Consider the following 18251-nt stretch of genomic DNA (forward strand, 5'->3'; position numbering starts at 1 on the left):
AAGTGGTTAATTTGACACATTTTTCTGCATTTATTTTTAGTTGATTTGCCATGTGTAAGTGATACATGCAGGTTTTAGAATGTGAAACAAAACATAGCAACAAACTGATTTTCTATTACTTTGAAACATTTCTAAATGATCAAGGTGTACTTTCTTGGTATCTATCATACAGCACATGGTATGTCTGGTGTTAAATACATATAAATATATATGGTATTATTAATACTGTATGCTGTTCATTAACATTAATTATTAACTGATATTTATGCAAATGCTGGTTGTTGCTGTGGTTTCTCTGCTGTATCATTTCTTTTTTTTCAGCAGGTGTTGAAGCAGATTCTCACTGTTTCTTTTCTCTCTTCCTCTCCTTTTGTTAAATTCAGCTGTTAAAGTAAGACCGGCATATTTTTACATCAGGGGACGAGCGAAATACTCAGTTCTCCTCCGCCATTGCTGCGTTTGAGTTTTGGACGAAGTGCATTCTGGGATACGTATGGAGAGACATTTGGCCATATTTGTGTACTTGCGTTCTCATGAGATTCTGATACCCAAAGTAAAGCATGCATCATGTCAAGTACGCTCAAAATGCGTCCTCGATAGAACCAGAGGATGCCACGGACTTGGTGCAGCCAATATCCCAAAATGCATTTCGTCCATAACTCAAACGCAGCAATGGCGGAAGACAGCGGGTAAAACTACAAGTAAAGTTTGAGGGGGTGTCCAAATTCATGGGCTGCATCCTCCTGAGGCCGCATTTGTAAACCGATTGCGTCACAGCGACGCGCCGAAGGCTGTCCAAATTCGTAGACTCCTCCGAATGCAGCCGACAAATGCGTCCTCCTTTTCCCCGAATTTGAAGGATGGGTCGGGTGTGTCCTTCGTGGCCCACCATATCCCAGAATTCATAGCGTGGCCCAGCCAAACTCCAGTTTCCGGCAATGGCGGCCGCTACTAAGTTTTAAAATTACTCTTATTAATCTTCCTGGGTCGATAGCTAGCCGGGAGCTCGAGGGTCATTAGAGCCGCAGAGAACGGCAAACTCCCGGCACATCATGTTCAGATCACCGCGGACTTTTGCTACTTGGGTTAAAAGTACTATATAAGTCACTTAGACAACCTAAAAATGTTATTGTTGGGCTTTTTTCAGTGTTTTATTTGTTCATGAGGCTGAGATTAAAGTTATTAGATTAGATAAAATAAAAGATAATTGATAATAGATAAAATAAAACTTTATTAATCCCCCGGGTGGGTTCCTCCTTGGTTTTCACACAGCTGACTAAACGTCAGACAGAAAACTGATTAAACAGACGTGTGAGATGGTGGAGAGTTTACTCCAGTGTCCTGTTATATTTTAGATAGCAGGGAGCAGACGGCTGAGTTTATTAAACTCCACCGAGACAGCGGTGACGCTAATCTGAAGGCTGGACCGTCCAATTTCACAGCCGCTTACTTCCAGCCTACCCGACCTTCTGAGGACCCGGCCCACGTAGACCGCAAAGGCCGGGTCCTCAGGAGGATGCAGCCCATGAATTTGGAGACATTACTTTGTCTGTGACACAAAAAAAACTTTTAAGATATTTTCTTAAGAATGTAGATGTGTAAACTTCAGATGTCTGCTAGCTTTACCAATACATCACATATTTGCAAAAGTGCTCCAACGTTTTGGCAGATGTCTGTTACCCCACCAGCTCGGTAGTTGACCGCGAGATGAAGAGAGCCGGTGAGGACGACTTGACTCCCGGCACATTCTTTCTAGCTAAATAAAGCCTTAAATCTAAAGCTTTACTTTAAAATTAAATAAATATTCAGCTCAAAATATACTGACAGCTGTCATTATATTTTGAGCTGAACCTGATGTAAAATGTTCTGTTCTTACTTTAACAGATGACTCTGAATAAAATCTAACATATTTTAATCCAGGAGGAAACATTTTCACCAGCATGTTGATACATGGCGATCCTGAAGACTGTTCCATTGATGATGAAATTATGTTTTTAGTATTTTTTCAATTCTCTTCCAAACAGCAGCTGTCTAGTGTAAGTTCTGAGTGTTTAATAAAATAAAAATAAAAGCATTCTATTATCCAATTTGTTTTTATTCAATAAGCAACTCACTTTGACTTTTGACAGTTTGGAGGCGGAGTCTAAAGGAGACCAGCGTCCTAATGTGATTGGTCACTTTTTTTGGACACTTCAGGTTACCTCGTTAAACTGAGTTACACTGAGGCAGCGACAGAAATGCTTTTTTAAACTGTATTTGTTTACAATTTGAGAAATAAAGTTTGCTGAATTAATTATCAACCGTTGATATTTGCTGTGCAGCAGTGGAAATGCAGACAGCTGTCACTGGATTACGTCAATGTTTTGGAAATATTTAAATCAGAGGATTCTGAGGCACATTCTGAAATACTGCCGTCTCATTAATCTTTTGTACAGTATTACATTGCTTCTATGATTTAAAAACTAAAAAAAGAAACATCCCCAAAATCTCTTAACGGGAATCAGGAATGGAAGTATTTATCAGAATCTGGCCAAAATACTGCCAAAGTTGCTCAATCTGCAGCAAACACATGTAACTGCACATACATGACTGGACGCCAAACGTTTTTTAAGAAGTTTTTCAGTATTAAAGTGACGCTTAGTGATAAATCAATACATCCACTGCAGCACATTAGAAATAACAGCTGTAGTTACACCAGCAAACTTTTCAAAAAGTCAAAACCTCAAGACTGATGTGTAGCACCGATTAATGCTTACATTAGAGATGTGCAAAGCAGCCGGCATTTGTATCGCTAATTGTATTTGTTGGGGGGCGGGTTCACTGAAAAGAAAATAACATAACAGCCAGTACCTCATCCGCATTTAATCTGAGCTTTTGTTCACTGTTCATTAAGACATTGAACAATAACCTTACTAATAACCACAGATCTAAGTAAGAGCAGAAACAGCTCTTTACTATTGTTCTTGCTAGTCTCTTCATGAACTCAATTAAGATTTTTAATAAACAAATATTAAACTTATCAAACAAAGATGAAAAGAACTTGAAAAGAAATTGATCATTGACAACAGGCGGCAGATAGATGTGTGGTGTACCCTGTGGTCTTCAAGTCCAGGACCGGAGTGACAGGCGGCCAGTGAGTGAGGATAAAGTGGGAGTAATATGCTCCCTTCTCCTTGTAGCAGTTTAAAGCCGTGTGGCAGCCACGAGCTGAAGATGTGACAATGATACCAAGGTACAATGAGTTATAGAAATCCAGCCGAGTTGTCTGGAACCAGCAGCTGAGCGCCTCTGAGGCAGAGTTTATCTAAGTCTGATGTAAGAGAACTGAAAACTGCGCTGCAGTGGCTGTGACAATGCCATGCAGGAGCGTGGTTCTTAATGCACCTCATGGACAATACAATGTCAAAGAACACAGGCTTATGATCTGTAGACATTGCATCTAAAATCATCAAGTTGTCAAGTTAGAAAGGGGCAGGCCATAGGCTGAAACAAGGTCCAATGTATGTCCACGTACTTGTGTAGGTCCGTCCAGCCACCCACTGTGTAAGATTAAAAGAATCTCTTTGTTTATCAGGACAACACACATGGATCTCCAACAATAAAGACGTGACCATATTTAGGCATGACTTCAGCTAAGAAATCAGAAAGTCACAATCACCACAAAGCATGAAGCACATATAGCACGCAGCAGCTATGGTGCGTAATACAGTTATTTACACAGCATAATGATGCGTGCTTCTTAGTATGATGACTTGTTTAAATCATAGAAGCTATGTGATACTGTGCACAGATTATTGGGATAACAATACTTCAGAACCTGCCAAAGAATCCTCTGATTTAAATATTTCTTCAACATTAAGGTAACGCGTGTGGCTGCTGAGTTCTGCGTGTGGGCGTTGTTGATTTTATGCACAAGTAAATTTAAATGCACTGAAATGATTTGCTGGAATTATGTTTTTTCTTGCCCTGGACTTATAATATTATCCATACAGTTCCTAAAGAGTCAATGTAATACAGTTAATACTGGAGGAAATTGCAAAACTGACATTGTCCACATACTTAGCTAGCTGTGTCACCATGTGGACAGCTGGCTGGTAAAAGCAAGATGAACTTGGATTTCAAGCAAAGTGAACTTTCTTTCTTTTTCTTTTTCTATTCTGTCCTGTCTTGCAGTAGCTCTCACTTGGAGAGCTCTCAGTATATTTGAAAATGAATCTTTTGCTCGTTTTTCAGTTTGAGTTTCAGTCGTGTAGTAACTGTTGGTGCTTGTGTTCTTATTAGGCACGATGAAACACATCATATGAAAAAAAGCGCTTAAAATACTTAAAATTCTATTTTTTGTTACTTCAAAATGTGTAATATGTGTAATTTCCATTGCAAATAACAATCATATTTAAATTGGGAGGATGCCACTAAAAAACTGGGCTGAGCTGAACTGTGATGTTCCCCAGGTAGACTGAAACTATGTGCCTTCTTCTTGTGTCGTCTCACTCATCTCTAGCCCTGTCAGTACTCTTGCTGCAGCTTTTGAATTACAGTAGTCGAGCCTGGAACTAATAAATGCAGCTTGATGATTTGTTTTATGTCTTAACAAATTACACAGTGTGAGTAAAGATTTTCAACCTGAACATTTCTCAGGTACAGTGAGGACAGGCTTTCTTTGTGCTAATTAATTTGTTGAAAAATTGGATGGAACTGGCCTTTCCCACTATAGAATCTGCTGAGTTAACATACTGCTGTCAATATGATGCCTGGCCTTGTTCACTGTGACAAGGTCAGGCTGTATTGACAGCAATATGTTGAATATCTCACGCTGATAAGAACAGCGGATGTTTTTTTTCTCAGACAGACTAACAGATGATCAAACTCCAGCGACGTCTCAACACATTTATATGCAGGGTGATTCTTACTTTTGCTTTTTAGAAATGTCAGTGAATTATCTGCCTGTATTACTTTAGGTCTAACCATGCTGTAGAAGAATAGTCAAAAATATCCCATCACTTACAAAAACACCTAAATACATGTGCTTGACAATAATAATAGATGGAAATGGATTTATACTATAGGCAACATTTTACCCTATGAGTACTCTATCTCCTCGCATCCGCAGACAAATTAGAATCATCAGTTAACCTAAAGAGCACATCTTTTGAGGAAGGTCAAGGACCTGCACAGGTATGTTGAAAACATGCAAACTCCACACGTAAACCCTAGCCTACTGGGAGAGATCAATCCAGAACATTCTTCCTGTGCAGTGACACCACTATGATAGCATCTGTCATAGGATGGAGAAGAGGTGGAGTGGACAGGCCATCACATTAACAACACAGAGAATGAAGCAAAAACACTCATTAATACCAGCAAAGAATTTAGAGTCATCACTAAATTGTGCTACCTGTCTAATGCAGTTGGGTACCATGCTGCGTCAAGCTATAAAGTACTGTTTACTAAAAGTGGTCCAAACATTTACAAACCAATTAAATTCAATTTTATAAATGTTTTAATGTAACAACAGTTGCCTGAAGGAGCTTTATATTGTAACAGTAAAGATCCTATAATAATACAGAGAAACCCCAACAGTCAGACGACCCCCTGTTAGCAGGCACTTGGGTGACAGTGGAAAGAAAAAACTCCAGTTAAATAGGAAGAAACCTTCAGCACAATCAGGCTTAGGGAGGACAGGCCATCTGCGGATGGTTGGGGATGAGGGGAAGAAAACAGGACAAAAGAGAAACTGTGGATAATTAATGTGGATGATTAATAACAACTAATAATTAAATACAGAGAGGTATATTAACACATAGTGAGTGAGAAAGGTGTGAGAGAAGAAAAACCACTCAATGCATCACGGGAATCCCTCATCAGTCTAGACCAGGGGTGCCCAATCCCAGTCCTCGAGAGCTACCGTCCTGCAGCTTTTAGATGCATCCCTACTCCAACACAGCTGAATCAAATGAATGGCTTGTTATCAGGCCTTTGCCAAACACGATGGCATGCTGAAGAGGTAATCAAACCATTTGATTCAGCTGTGTTGGAGTAGGGATGCATCTAAAAGCTGCAGGACGGTAGCTCTCGAGGACCGGGATTGGGCACCCCTGGTCTAGACCTATTGCAGCATAACTAAGGGAAGATTCAGGGTCACCTGATCCAGCCCTGACTACATGCTTTAGCAAAAAGGAAAGATTTAAGATTAATGTTGAAAAAGAAGAGAGGCTATTCTGTCCCCTGAATCCAACCTGGAAGCTGCTTCCACAGAAGAGGGGCCTGAATGATGAAGGCTCTGCCTCCCATTCTACTTTTAAATAGTCCAGGAACCGCAAGTAAGATAAGATTTGGTCTGATTATTCAAAAAACTTGTAAGTAGTGAGAAACATTTTAAATTCAAATCTGTATTTAACAGGAAGCCGATGAAGAGAAGCTAATATGGGAGAAATCTGCTCTCTGTACCACAAAAAGATAAATAAATACAAAGTTGAATTATGAGTGATTTCTATGTGGAAATACTTGTGTCTGCAGTACCTTCAACGGTATTACATGCATGTAAGCTGAGAAAATAGTATTTCTTTGCAGCATTTTTGTCATACACACTGGAAGTATTTTGTGCAGGTTTGTAGGGGTGGTGATGGCATCCTTGGTAAACCATGTTTTTCACCTGTAAGTTCAACCTTCCAACTACCAGTTAAGCCTCTCATGGTGTCCACTTTTCTGCTTGTTTTTTAAATTTATTTTCCTGAATTGACTCACATTCAGCCGTTTTATACAAACAGTCACAGCACAGAATACAAACTGAGCTGACAGCTTTTGGCACGAGGAATGGGCTAGAATTAAAAAAATTCTGCAGACATCAGAAGTTGAGAAAATGCTATAAGGATTTATTAAAGCTTGTCAGGTTCAATGAATATTGTTAATTGAGGTCCTTAATATTAACATTAATAAATGGCCTGCATTTGTATAGTGCTTTGCTAGTCCCTAAGGACCCCAAAGCACTACACTACATTCAGTCATTCACACATTCACACACTGGTGATGGCAGCTACATTGTAGCCACAGCTGCCCTGGGGCGCACTGACAGAGCCGAGGCTGCTGGACACTGGCGCCACCGGGCCCTCTGACCACCACCAGTAGGCAAACACGGGGTTAGTATCTTGCCCAAGGACGGAACCAGCGACCTTCTGATTAGTGGCTGACCTGCTCTGCCACCTGAGCTACAGCACCCCTGTAAATACAGACTGTGGGTTATTAGACTTTTGAAGAAAATGTATCTTTAGGAATATTAGCATGCTCCACAACGTTTTCTCAAATGTTCTTTTTTTCTAGTTAGTACAGTAACTTACATTATGACATAAAATGAAAAACACTACATACATATGTGTGTGTGTGTATGATGTATATATATGTATCTGAATACTTCATGCTCTTATGACACGCGTGTACACTAAACCTGTGACAGATGCAAAGTTTCACACCAGTTGCAATGACTCACAGTTTTCCATCTGCAGTGATAACACTTTCTCTTGTGTTTGCACCTTTCGACACATCCTGTTATCTTTGGCGAGCCAGGGAACAGTATAAAACTTGACAGAAAGACGCTCACTCATCAGCGTTTCAGGTAAGACAGGTCTTCTGTCATCACCGCAAACTCCATCGTTCACATGCAAATTTTCTGATTTCCTTGAAATTTTGCATTTTACGTACTTTAATGTGCATGAGCTATGCTGCTTGATAACATACAATAATGTGGTCTATATCACAAATCTTTTGCAGCCATGTTGGTTTTCTGTTGGTATCCTGTCACTCTGCTGCTGCTATCCTCTTCCTGGGCTCAGGTAGAAACTTCCAGAGACAACCATGCGTGTTAAATTAAATTGTGTGTAGGCCAAATTCCCCCTGATGCAAAAAAGTATTACATTTGAAATAAAAAATGCTATTAAAGAAACAATTGGTACAAAGAGTTGTATCAGTTTTATAATGAGAGTTTTGTTAGTCGTGTTTATTTCATTATGAAATGCATATTTCAGTTGTTTTAATTTTCCGTTGTCCCTTTGCTTTTCAGTTACAGTTACAAACTAATGTCTCTTTTGTCTGTTCTTTGTAATGTTGCTGTGGCTGAGTACAGGAAGGTAAGAAACAAATAATTGCTTTTTATGATATAATTCAAAAGTCACCAGTAAGGGAAGATTTATTACAGGTTTTAAAATTCTACTTTTTGTGCTATTGGATATCAATTAAAAGAAAGTTAAGCAACAGTCAGTCCATTTGAAGTAAAAGCTATCCAGCTGTAACTGAGCTGGCGTTCAAAATGATCATGTCTACTGTGAATATATTATCTTATGCAGAGATTCCTAGCACTGACGAGGACATACCCAGAGAGCTCTCTGTAGGTCAGCTGCTGGAGAGAGCCAATAGAAACTACAGTAAGTTGGTTACCTGTTTTAGAACTTACTTGCACATATTTGTTGCAGCAGCATTGGTGGTACAGAAGTGGGGATGTTAGCAACGTGGATTTAACGTAGTTTGATAGTCTTTTCCTGTTTAACTGGTAATTCACTCCACACTGAATTATCGGTCAAGCAAATATTAAACTGTGTACTATATATAGCTATAACTTATGTTGTCATCACAATAGGCACAGGAAGACATACTCCTGAACAAGAAATTTAAGGCGCATCCAGCTACAGCTCATTTTCATACAAACAAAAACTGAACCAATAATAACGGAGAACTAGATCCAAATCTAACTCAGCTATGCCACCGAGTGCATAATCTTTCCTCATACAAAGCAAATTACAGCCACTAAACTTTCCATGCAAAATGTGTAGCTATTCTGGGAAACAACACTGACCAAAATTTGTACTTTTTATGTTACATGACTTTTAAAGGAAAAAGCTTTTTTTAGCAGCTTCAGGTCTACACATGATCCAGATCACAAGTGCTAATAATAGACAAGCAAAATGGCTCTGGACTGGCTATTTTAATTACACCCTAGACTGGGGCCACGTACAATGTTGTGATTTTTCCAGTAAAAATGCATTTTATCGGTTTTTCTAAACATTTGCATTTGAATCTGGTCTTTGTCATTTGTCATGAGAGGTGGCCTAGTTCTGCTAATATGAACTTTCATCAGTTGTTATGACTGATGTATGAATTGCATGACTGATGACGGCAGTGCCACCTATAATAAACCACTGCTATTCTGCATGTTGAAGACAAGGAGCTGACTCTGTTTTTCTTACAGCACCTGACATTGATGAGCCGACATTAATCGGAGGTGACGTTGCTATCAAGTCTGAAGCTGACAGAAATGCTGACCCCTGCACCTCCAGAGGCTGTATGTGGGGAAAGTGGACTGATGGGAAAGTCTATGTCCCATACTACATTGCCAATCACTACTGTAAGTATTGTTTTCTTAATCATGGAACAGGCCAATGCCAAGTTATGTACAGTGTTTATGCCTGGTGGACAACAATTCATCTTTACACTGACTTGTTATTATAACATCTCTATTTGTATTAAATCTAATGACTTTCATACTCTGCCCTTTGATACCAACTAATCTTCATTTTAAGAATTAATACATGAATATACCACAAGCACTTTCCTGAATCAATAACCTGACATATGCACCAGTTAAAAGGTTGGACACACCTTCTCATTTAACGTTTTTTCTTCATTTTTACTACATTCTACATTGTACATACATACTGAAGACATCAAATATATGAAGCAAGACATACGAAATTATGTAGCAAAGAAAAAGTTGATAAATAACTAAATATTTATTATATCTTAGATTGCTGAAAGTAGCCACCCTTTGCTTTGTTGACAGCGCTGCAAACCCTTGGCCATATCTCGATGAGCTTTATGATGTAGTCACCTGAAACGGTTTTCCCTTCACAGGTGAGCCTGTCAGGGTTCATTTGTGGAATTTCTTGCCTTCTTAATGGGGTTGGGACCATCAGATGTGTTGTGCTAAACTGCTAGAATTCATATTATGGTAAGAACCAATCAGCTAAGGAAAGAGAAACCACAGTCCATCATTACTTTAAGAACTAAGGTCAGTCAGTCTGGAAAATTGCTAAAAGATTGAATGTGTCCCCAAGTGCAGTAGCAAAAACCATCAAATGGTACGATGAAACTGGCTCACACGAGGACCACCCCAGGAAAGGAAGACCAAGAGTCATCAGCCTCAGAAATCACAAGTTAACAGCACCTCTAGTTAGAGTTAATCAGCTGTTCAAAGGAGACTGCACGAATCAGGCCATTATGGTCAAATAGCTGCTAAGAAAGCACGACTAAGGAAAAGCAACAAGCAGAAGAGATTTGTTTGGGTCAACAGATGGTCTCTACATGCACGGTTCCCACCGTGAAGCATGGATGAGGTGGTGTGATGGTGTGGGGGTACTTTGCTGGTGACACTGTTGGGAACCAGCATGGCTACCACAGCACCCTGCAGCAACATGCCATCCCATCTGGTTTTGCATTTAGTTAGACCATCATTTATTTTTCAACAGGACAATGACCCCAAACACACTTCCAGGCTGTGTGAGGGCTATTTGACCAAGAAGGAGAGTGATGGAGTGCTGCGTCAGATGGCCGGGCTTCCACAGTCACCTGAGCTAAACCCAATGGAGATGTTTGGGGATGAGGACCACAAAGTGAAGGCAAAAGGGTCAACAAGTGCTCAGCATCTCTGGGAACTCTTTCAAGACTGTTGGAAAATCATTTTATGTGACTACCTCTCTCATCGAGAGAATGCCAAGAGTGTGCAAAGCAGTAATCAAAACAAAGGGTGGCTATTTCTTCAAAACAGCCACCCTTTGTTTTTAGTTATTTCACATTTTTTGTTTACTACATAATTCCATGTTTTACCAGCTTCCCGTGAGATTGCCATCATCACTCGTGGACTAGAGTCCTTCTCTTCAGTTTCCTGCATTCGTTTCAGACCCTACCAGGATGGCGATCATGAGTGGCTGAGCATCGAGTCCAGAAATGGGTAAAGCTCCGAGTCTGACCATTTTTTTTATTCTTACCACCTTCGGTGAGCCACATGCAGTTAGTAGGATTAAAAATTTACCTGGAGATTGTAAGTTTTCTGTTTTAATTTAAAAGTATCACAACTCCTCCTTTCATTAGTTTATAATGAAAGAAAACCCACTCTTTAATCACTGTATTACAAAGGAAGTGATTACAAATGGGGCAGCACGGTGGCACGGTGGTTAGCACTGTTGCCGCACAGCAAGAAGGTCCTGAGTTCAATTCCACCATCAGGCCGGGGTCTTTCTGTGTGGGGTTTGCATGTTCTCCCCGTGTTTGCGTGGGTTCTCTCCGGGTACTCCGGCTTCCTCCCACCGTCCAAAGACATGCAGCTTGTGGGGATAGGTTAATTGGATAATCCAAATTGCCACTATGTGTGAATGTGAGTGTGAATGGTTGTCTGTCCCTGTGTGTTGGCCCTGTGACAGACTGGCGACCTGTCCAGGGTGTACCCCACCTCTCGCCCTATGACAGCTGGGATAGGCTCCAGCGCCCCCCGCAGCCCTGAAAAGGATACGAGGAAGTGAATGGATGGATGATTACAAATGTTTTAGGGACCACTAATATTTTAAGTAGCCAATGAGTGACTACTGGCCAGTTTAAACAATAAGGATTCAACATAATTCATCATATGTTCAAATACATTATTGTTGTCCTATGAGGTGTGTAAAGCAGCACTTGCCTTACAGATATACAAAAGGCTTTTGTGATTTCTAAATATTGCTGGACTTTTCTGTTTTAACAGCTGCTACTCCTATGTGGGTCGCCAGGGCGGTGGTCAAACTGTGTCTCTAAGCCGTCAGGGCTGTCTTTACCACAGCACTGTCCAGCATGAATTACTCCATGCCCTAGGCTTCAATCACGAACAGACCCGCTCTGACAGGGACAACTACATCAGGGTGTACTGGGAAAACATCCTCGATGGTCAGTCACCATTTTCTGTGCTAATTTGGATTTTGTGTTAAAGTAGTTCAAAGCACAAAGCAGTTCTAGAGAAAGAAATAGTCTAATTAAGGTTGAGATTAAGGTTTTATTGCACTGAGCTAAAGTTCAGTAAATAAAATTAAAAAAAAACTAAAGATGACAGCATAATCTGTCAACAAAGATGAATACAACTTTAGAATAAAGCTGTTTATGAATGTGTGTGTAAATGGCCTGCATTTATATAGCGCTTTTCTAGTCCCTAAGGACCCCAAAGCGCTTTACATATCCAGTCACCCACCCATCCACACACACATTCACACACTGGTGATGGCAGCTACAATGTAGCCACAGCCACCCTGGGGCGCACTGACAGAGGCGAGGCTGCCGGACACTGACGCCACCGGGCCCTCTGACCACCACCAGTAGGCAAACACGGGGTTAGTATCTTGCCCAAGGACGGAACCAGCGACCTTCTGATTAGTGGCTGACCTGCTCTGCCACCTGAGCTACAGCCACCCCACCGTGGCTGTAGCCCACCGTAAATGGGCTAATGAGGCTCATAGTAAAAGGCACTTTGAGCATTTAATTAAATCAGACAAGTGCTATATAGTTACTGATCAATTTACCGCTTAGAGCCTCTTAGTTATCTCCAGAGTGGGTGCAGCCCTTTCAACCATGTTTTTATTACTTTAAATCTTTAGTTATTTTTTATTGTTAGTGGAGTTCATTTTTTATTGATTTGATTTACTTTTTAAGACATAATTTTAGTTTTTAGCTTAAAATTAGTTCATGACAACAACCCTAAATGGGATGAGGTTCAACGGCTGCTTTATTAGAATGATAATATAAAAATGTGCATTTGTTAGATATTTGAGTTCCCACACATCATGAACATATCTCCTTATTCTCACAGACATGGTGTACAATTTCTATAAGATTGATACTCTAAACCAGGGAACTCCTTATGACTACAACTCTGTCATGCAATATGAGAGGTAAGAATAAATTCATACTTTTATTTACATATGTTACTTTTATACTTTTTTTACACATAAGTCCAAGTAAACTATGTATCAAGTTAGGAATTTGGGTGTTCCTATTATTTTCACATGAAGAAACCATCAACTGTCCCTGCAGCATACTGCTAGCAGAGCAGAGCCTGTGCACAATCATAACTTGTCTGTGCATACCGTCCTATACAAGTGTGTTGAGTAAAACCAGTGCAAATATGCTGTCAAAGATTAGAACATGATGCACTGAGGAGCTAAATCACCAGAAAAATGAACTTAACTTGTTTTCAGGTACGCCTTCTCCAAGAACAACCAACCCACTATGGTGCCCATTCCTAATAGCAATGTAATGTTGGGCGGGGCCACTCAGATGAGCAAAAATGATATCGATAGGTTGAACAGACTCTACCAGTGCTGTAAGTATACTGCAACAACAAACACACAAAGTGATACTGTACTGCAAAGTCAGCTAACTTTAAAATGAGAAACTGTGTCTGAAAAGACAAAGTCTGGAGGTCTTTAAAGCTCCTTTCTTGCATGGAAATCCCTTCCTCTTACACTTTCAGCTCTAGTTTTTGGGGGTGAACCTGGGTCTTCATTCTGTGTAAGAAATATATCCCAACATTAAAGTGAAATTAAAAAAAGCTTTAGCAGACCAAGTCAAGTAGATATCATGTAAAATGAAAATAAGTCTCATGCATGGATTTTTTGAACTGCCCTGCAGCAGGTTTGCCCCGAATTTCCTCAAAAGAGGAAAATGCAGATTTCTGCAAGTGACCCAAACTAGCATCAGTTCATGTTCATATGCTAGCACCATCTGTAGCTACACAGAGAGCCACACAGAAAGGAGATCAGGGTGAACCATCCAATCAAAGGTTCGTTGTTTTTAAGCATGAAATTGTTTCTATCCCACACAATATGAGACACCATTTAGTTATTATTATTAATTATCCTGGCATTGTTAAACTGCAGTCACAAAGAAATATCCTGTCTGACCAGATATTTGCGTTAGATGGCGTCAACAGTAACACTGTGAGATCATATTCGACCAGGATTTGTCCTTCAATGTGTAAATTAAACAGATATGTAGGACTGCTTTCCATTTGTGCAATATCTCTAAAATAAAAAAAAACATCCGCAGAGTGAAGCTGAAAAACTAGTTCCTGCATTTATTACTTCTAGACTGGACGACTGTAATTCATTATTATCAGGATTTCCTAAAAACTCCCTGAAAAGCTGAAAAGTTGGACGCTTCTGCTTAATTTTGTGCAACATCTCTAACTTTACAAACATTCCTTTGCAGATTCGGTTTAAAATGCTACTTGCATAATCGGGGCCCATCCTATCTTAAAGACTTCATAGTACTGTAATCAGAAAAGAGTGAGAAAAGACTGCGGGCTTACTTTTGGTTCCTAGGATATTTAAAAGTAGAATGGGAGGCAGAGCCTCTCCTCTGTGGAAACGGCTCCCAGGTTGGATTTGGGAGACAGACACCCTCTGGTTTCTTTAGACTAGGCTTAAAACTTTCTTTTTTGCTGAAGCATATAGTTAGGGCGTTGTTTCTTCTTTCTCATTTCACTCTCTATTGAATTATTATTCGTTCCTTTTAAACGCTGGCTCTCATGCCTTTTATTTTGTGTGCTTCTGCTTTTCTCTTTCCCCTCACTCCCAACAGGTAAGTCCCCGAGCCTTCCTCCTGCTAAAGGGAATATTTCCTTCCCACCGTGTCACAGTTATCATCTGTCAGTCCCATTTTGGTTCTTACAGAAAGGTTCCCTTAATGAGATTCATTTTTGTCTGCAGAAACTGCACCCTGGGCAGAGGACCTGCCACCTTGATGACATCAAAGCCTACGAGGGAAAAGAGTTGGATTCGGGGTATATTTTGGGTTAGACGAGCAAAAGCATTGAAATACAAAGCTGTCTGTTGACAAAGAATAAAAAGAACAACAACACAAATCTCATTTTACTTTCCAAAATCAGCTTCTTTTCCTAATTATTTCCCTTTTCGTCTAAATTGTGAATCAAGAGCAAAATCTTGGATGAATAGTGTGACATAAAAAATCTTTCATAATTTTGGAACGCTTGATGAGAAGATCCTGTACCTCAATACAGTTGAACACTTTTATATATGAGCCATATTAACAAATACCACGAGCAATTTAGTCACCTTGAAAGACTGAGAGCAACATTGCTTTCACAAAGCAGGAGACCCAAACAGCAAACTAATAATAACGATAACAGGACATAGAGATACAATCAATCACTCAAATTACTTTCATGACTTTTAACCTTTTTGTTTGCCATTTCCTTGAGCAACAATTTTCAATTTAAGAGTGTATTCTAGGTTGCTAGAGTCTTTCCTCTACTTTATCAGCAGTCATATTCAACTGGCAAGCTCTCAAAGCATCTATCAGCATCTTTGTTTGGGCTTCAGCTCCTTGACTCTTCCTCCACTCCTTGAGCAGCTCCACTGCCGTCTCCTCGAGATCTGTTGGATGCCTGTTAGAGATGGACTCCAGCTTGGTTTCCCTCAAACCTAATTTGCGGCCTAGTTTTCGCCAACTCTTTCCAAGATTTTCAGCAATTACCTCTGTGGCAATTTTCAGTTTTGCTGCAAAGGAGAAAAACATATTAACAGGTTAAATATAAAACATTTTTCTGATATGGGTAAAGATTCAACTTTAAGATACTTTCTGGAAACCAGGGCAGCCATCTAAACACCCTACCAGGAAACAATGAAACGTGGCCCCAAACAGGGACAACTAGAAACAAGCCTATCTAAAACTCCCTGCGTAAAGACCTACTTATAATTCCACAGTCAATGACTGTTGCAGACGGCATAAGTCTGCAGACAATACAATACATTCTTGATGTATTTATGGTTATACATACAACAGTGCAAATCTGCTTTGTTGTATGTAGAGATAAAACCCTACCTCACAACCCTCTAAGAGAAAGCACGTGACGACAGTGGGAAGGAAAAACTCCCCCCAGCAGGTTTTTAACCCTCTCCAGGCAGACGCTGCAGATTTGCAACCGTTAAGAACTAACAACCTGATCACCCCACAGACATATTTTATGAGTTGCTTTACTCAGAAGTACCACTGCAGGACTTGGTTGTGCATTAGCAACAAAAAACTTAATTGGGCCTGAGAGGGTTAAAACTCTGGCTCTCTCCCATGAGCATCTTTTAAGCGGTGTGTCTGTGCCCTCTTCTCTCTCCACTCACCCCCAACTGTTCATGGCAGATGGCCCCGCCCCTCCCTGAGCCTGGTTCTGCTCCAGATTTTTTCCTTCCCACTGTCGTTACATGCTTTCGCTTAGAGGGTCGTGAGGTAGGGTTTTCTTTCTCTCTACAACCTGAGGTAGTAGTGTCATAAACGTCTTTAGCACAAGTGCATCCTTACCAATTTCATAAAAATTAAGAGGGCATGTGGCAGACAGGTGCTGCTCATCACATGTGATTAATTGATTATCAGCAGATGTGACAAACGCTGTAAAACCAAAACTTTTTTGATCATTTATGTGTGTCCTAGCCCAAAATCACAGACACCATAACCCACTCTACAGGCCTGAAAAATGTTACATTTCAAGTCAGTGTAGTTAGAAAAACACTGAAAAAGTCAAAGTCCAGACCTCGACCTAACTAACTAACACTGTGGTGTGACGTTAGGACAGCTAAGAGTAAATTAATGCCTCCATAACCTTTGTTAAGAAGAGTGGGGAAGACTTCCTCTACAATTATGTGAAACACTGAAAGTCAAACAGAAAACCATTCGTTCACGTTATTGCTGCTGAACACGGTTCCACAAGTCCCTGAATCGTGAGTCTGCAGAGTCTTGTGATAAACATTGTCCTGGTACATCCAGGGCCTTTTTTACTAATAAGAACACAAGATTTTGGCACGTCTTAATTAAAAAATAAAGATTAATTACACCATAAACGTAGTTAAATACGTCAAAAAGCTAAAGTTACTGTACATTACAACAATTACTTGATTTTGAGGTCAGCTGGAAACTATTGTGGCATTTGGGTGATTTTATACTGAACGACACAAAAACAGTGTCTCAGGCTTCTGAAAACATTTTTGGTCGAAAGATTTCAGGATTGAGAACTTTTCATTTTCTCTTTTTTCTCTTTGCAATCGGTGGCAGGAGTAAGTGTGTGACTGCTAAACAAAGCAGCTTTCATCCTGCACTGTGACAGACAATGACCAGACGACTTCACAGATGTGGTCAGCTGTGTTAAGTATGGGTGGAAGCTCAGACAGAATAAATGGCTAACTCTGCCCAGTCACAGGAACCCAGCGCATCCTTTGGCACTCTTTGTATAAACCTCAGATGAAGCTTGTGAGACGACATGTTTTATTGCCTAAAAAGAATATTTGAATGTTTGGCACTAAATGAGGAAGGCTCCAGCCGTGTTTCTCGAGTCTGCGGTTGATACAATCAAACATGCTGGTGTCTAAAGTGAAAGTCACTCGTTTTCTGTGTAAATCAGCGCCCATACTTTGGAGCACGATACTCTGCAGACGTGCATTATTATTACTGTTCTTATCGTTGCTCTTGTCTCCCCACACTGTGACTGTGCTCACACGAACACGTTCATGTCGTACCTTTCTCCTCCTCACTCAGGCCATCGTCAGCTTCAGGCTGAATACTGAAGTTGTCTATCTTGTCCGAGAGATCTTGTCGCTTAATTTCTCTGAGAAGCTTTGAAAGGAAGGCCGTGTTATCTTCTGACAGTTTGCCTCTTTCCCTGAAAAGCTGAAAGAGTTCCCGGCCGCTGCCGATCTTTTCCAGATTTCTTTTCCCGATCTCTTGTAGAACCAGGAACTTCATTTCATTCAGCTGATCAGCAGACATGGCGTTAGAGATCTCCAACAAAACGCTGTTAAACTGTAAGGCGCTCATGTCGACAGGATCGAGCACAAACACAGCACAGCCTCTGAGCGGCTGACTTTCACTTTCATTTCGGTGAGTTACGTCTATCCGGCGTGTCTGTTGTTAAACTTCCGCTTACCGATAACCAATGGAAACACGGCACACGTACAACACCGAGGAGTGTGTTTGCGGGGATGGGGGAGGTTTGCCGTAAGCATGCCCGTCTGCTGAGCGGTGTTACGGTTATGCTAGATCCGAGGGCGCACAGGAGCTGGTCCGCTGATCCCAGCGGCTCAGACCGCCAAAGACTTTTCTTTGAATTAAACAGTTGTGATAGAATCACGTGTTGTTACAGTTATTATTTAATAATGCGATGGTAACGTTGTGCTGTGGCAGAC

The 18251-nt window shown here is 40.5% G+C and overlaps 2 protein-coding genes across 2 annotated transcripts; one reads left to right on the forward strand and one right to left on the reverse strand.

Moving 5' to 3' along the window:
- Positions 1–7735: 7735 nt before the first annotated feature.
- Positions 7736–14931, forward strand: LOC309718437 (hatching enzyme 1.2-like; the record flags this gene model as incomplete). The annotated part of the gene is made up of 9 exons (XM_082553665.1): positions 7736–7826; positions 8112–8120; positions 8337–8414; positions 9236–9391; positions 10873–10993; positions 11780–11958; positions 12872–12953; positions 13260–13384; positions 14772–14931. Coding segments are annotated over 9 exons (843 nt in total). The 3' UTR covers positions 14774–14931.
- Positions 14932–15077: 146 nt separating this feature from the next.
- fadd (Fas (tnfrsf6)-associated via death domain) lies at positions 15078–17938 on the reverse strand. Its single transcript, XM_082531386.1, has 2 exons — positions 17586–17938; positions 15078–15581 (listed from the first exon to the last, which is right to left on the reverse strand). Exons 1-2 carry the CDS (start codon positions 17881–17883, stop codon positions 15319–15321), a joined length of 561 nt encoding a protein of 186 aa, XP_082387512.1. The 5' UTR covers positions 17884–17938; the 3' UTR covers positions 15078–15318.
- Positions 17939–18251: the final 313 nt, after the last annotated feature.

The sequence above is a fragment of the Aulonocara stuartgranti genome, assembly GCF_965226115.1.
Source record: "Aulonocara stuartgranti genome assembly, chromosome: 1".
NCBI lineage: Eukaryota > Metazoa > Chordata > Actinopteri > Cichliformes > Cichlidae > Aulonocara > Aulonocara stuartgranti.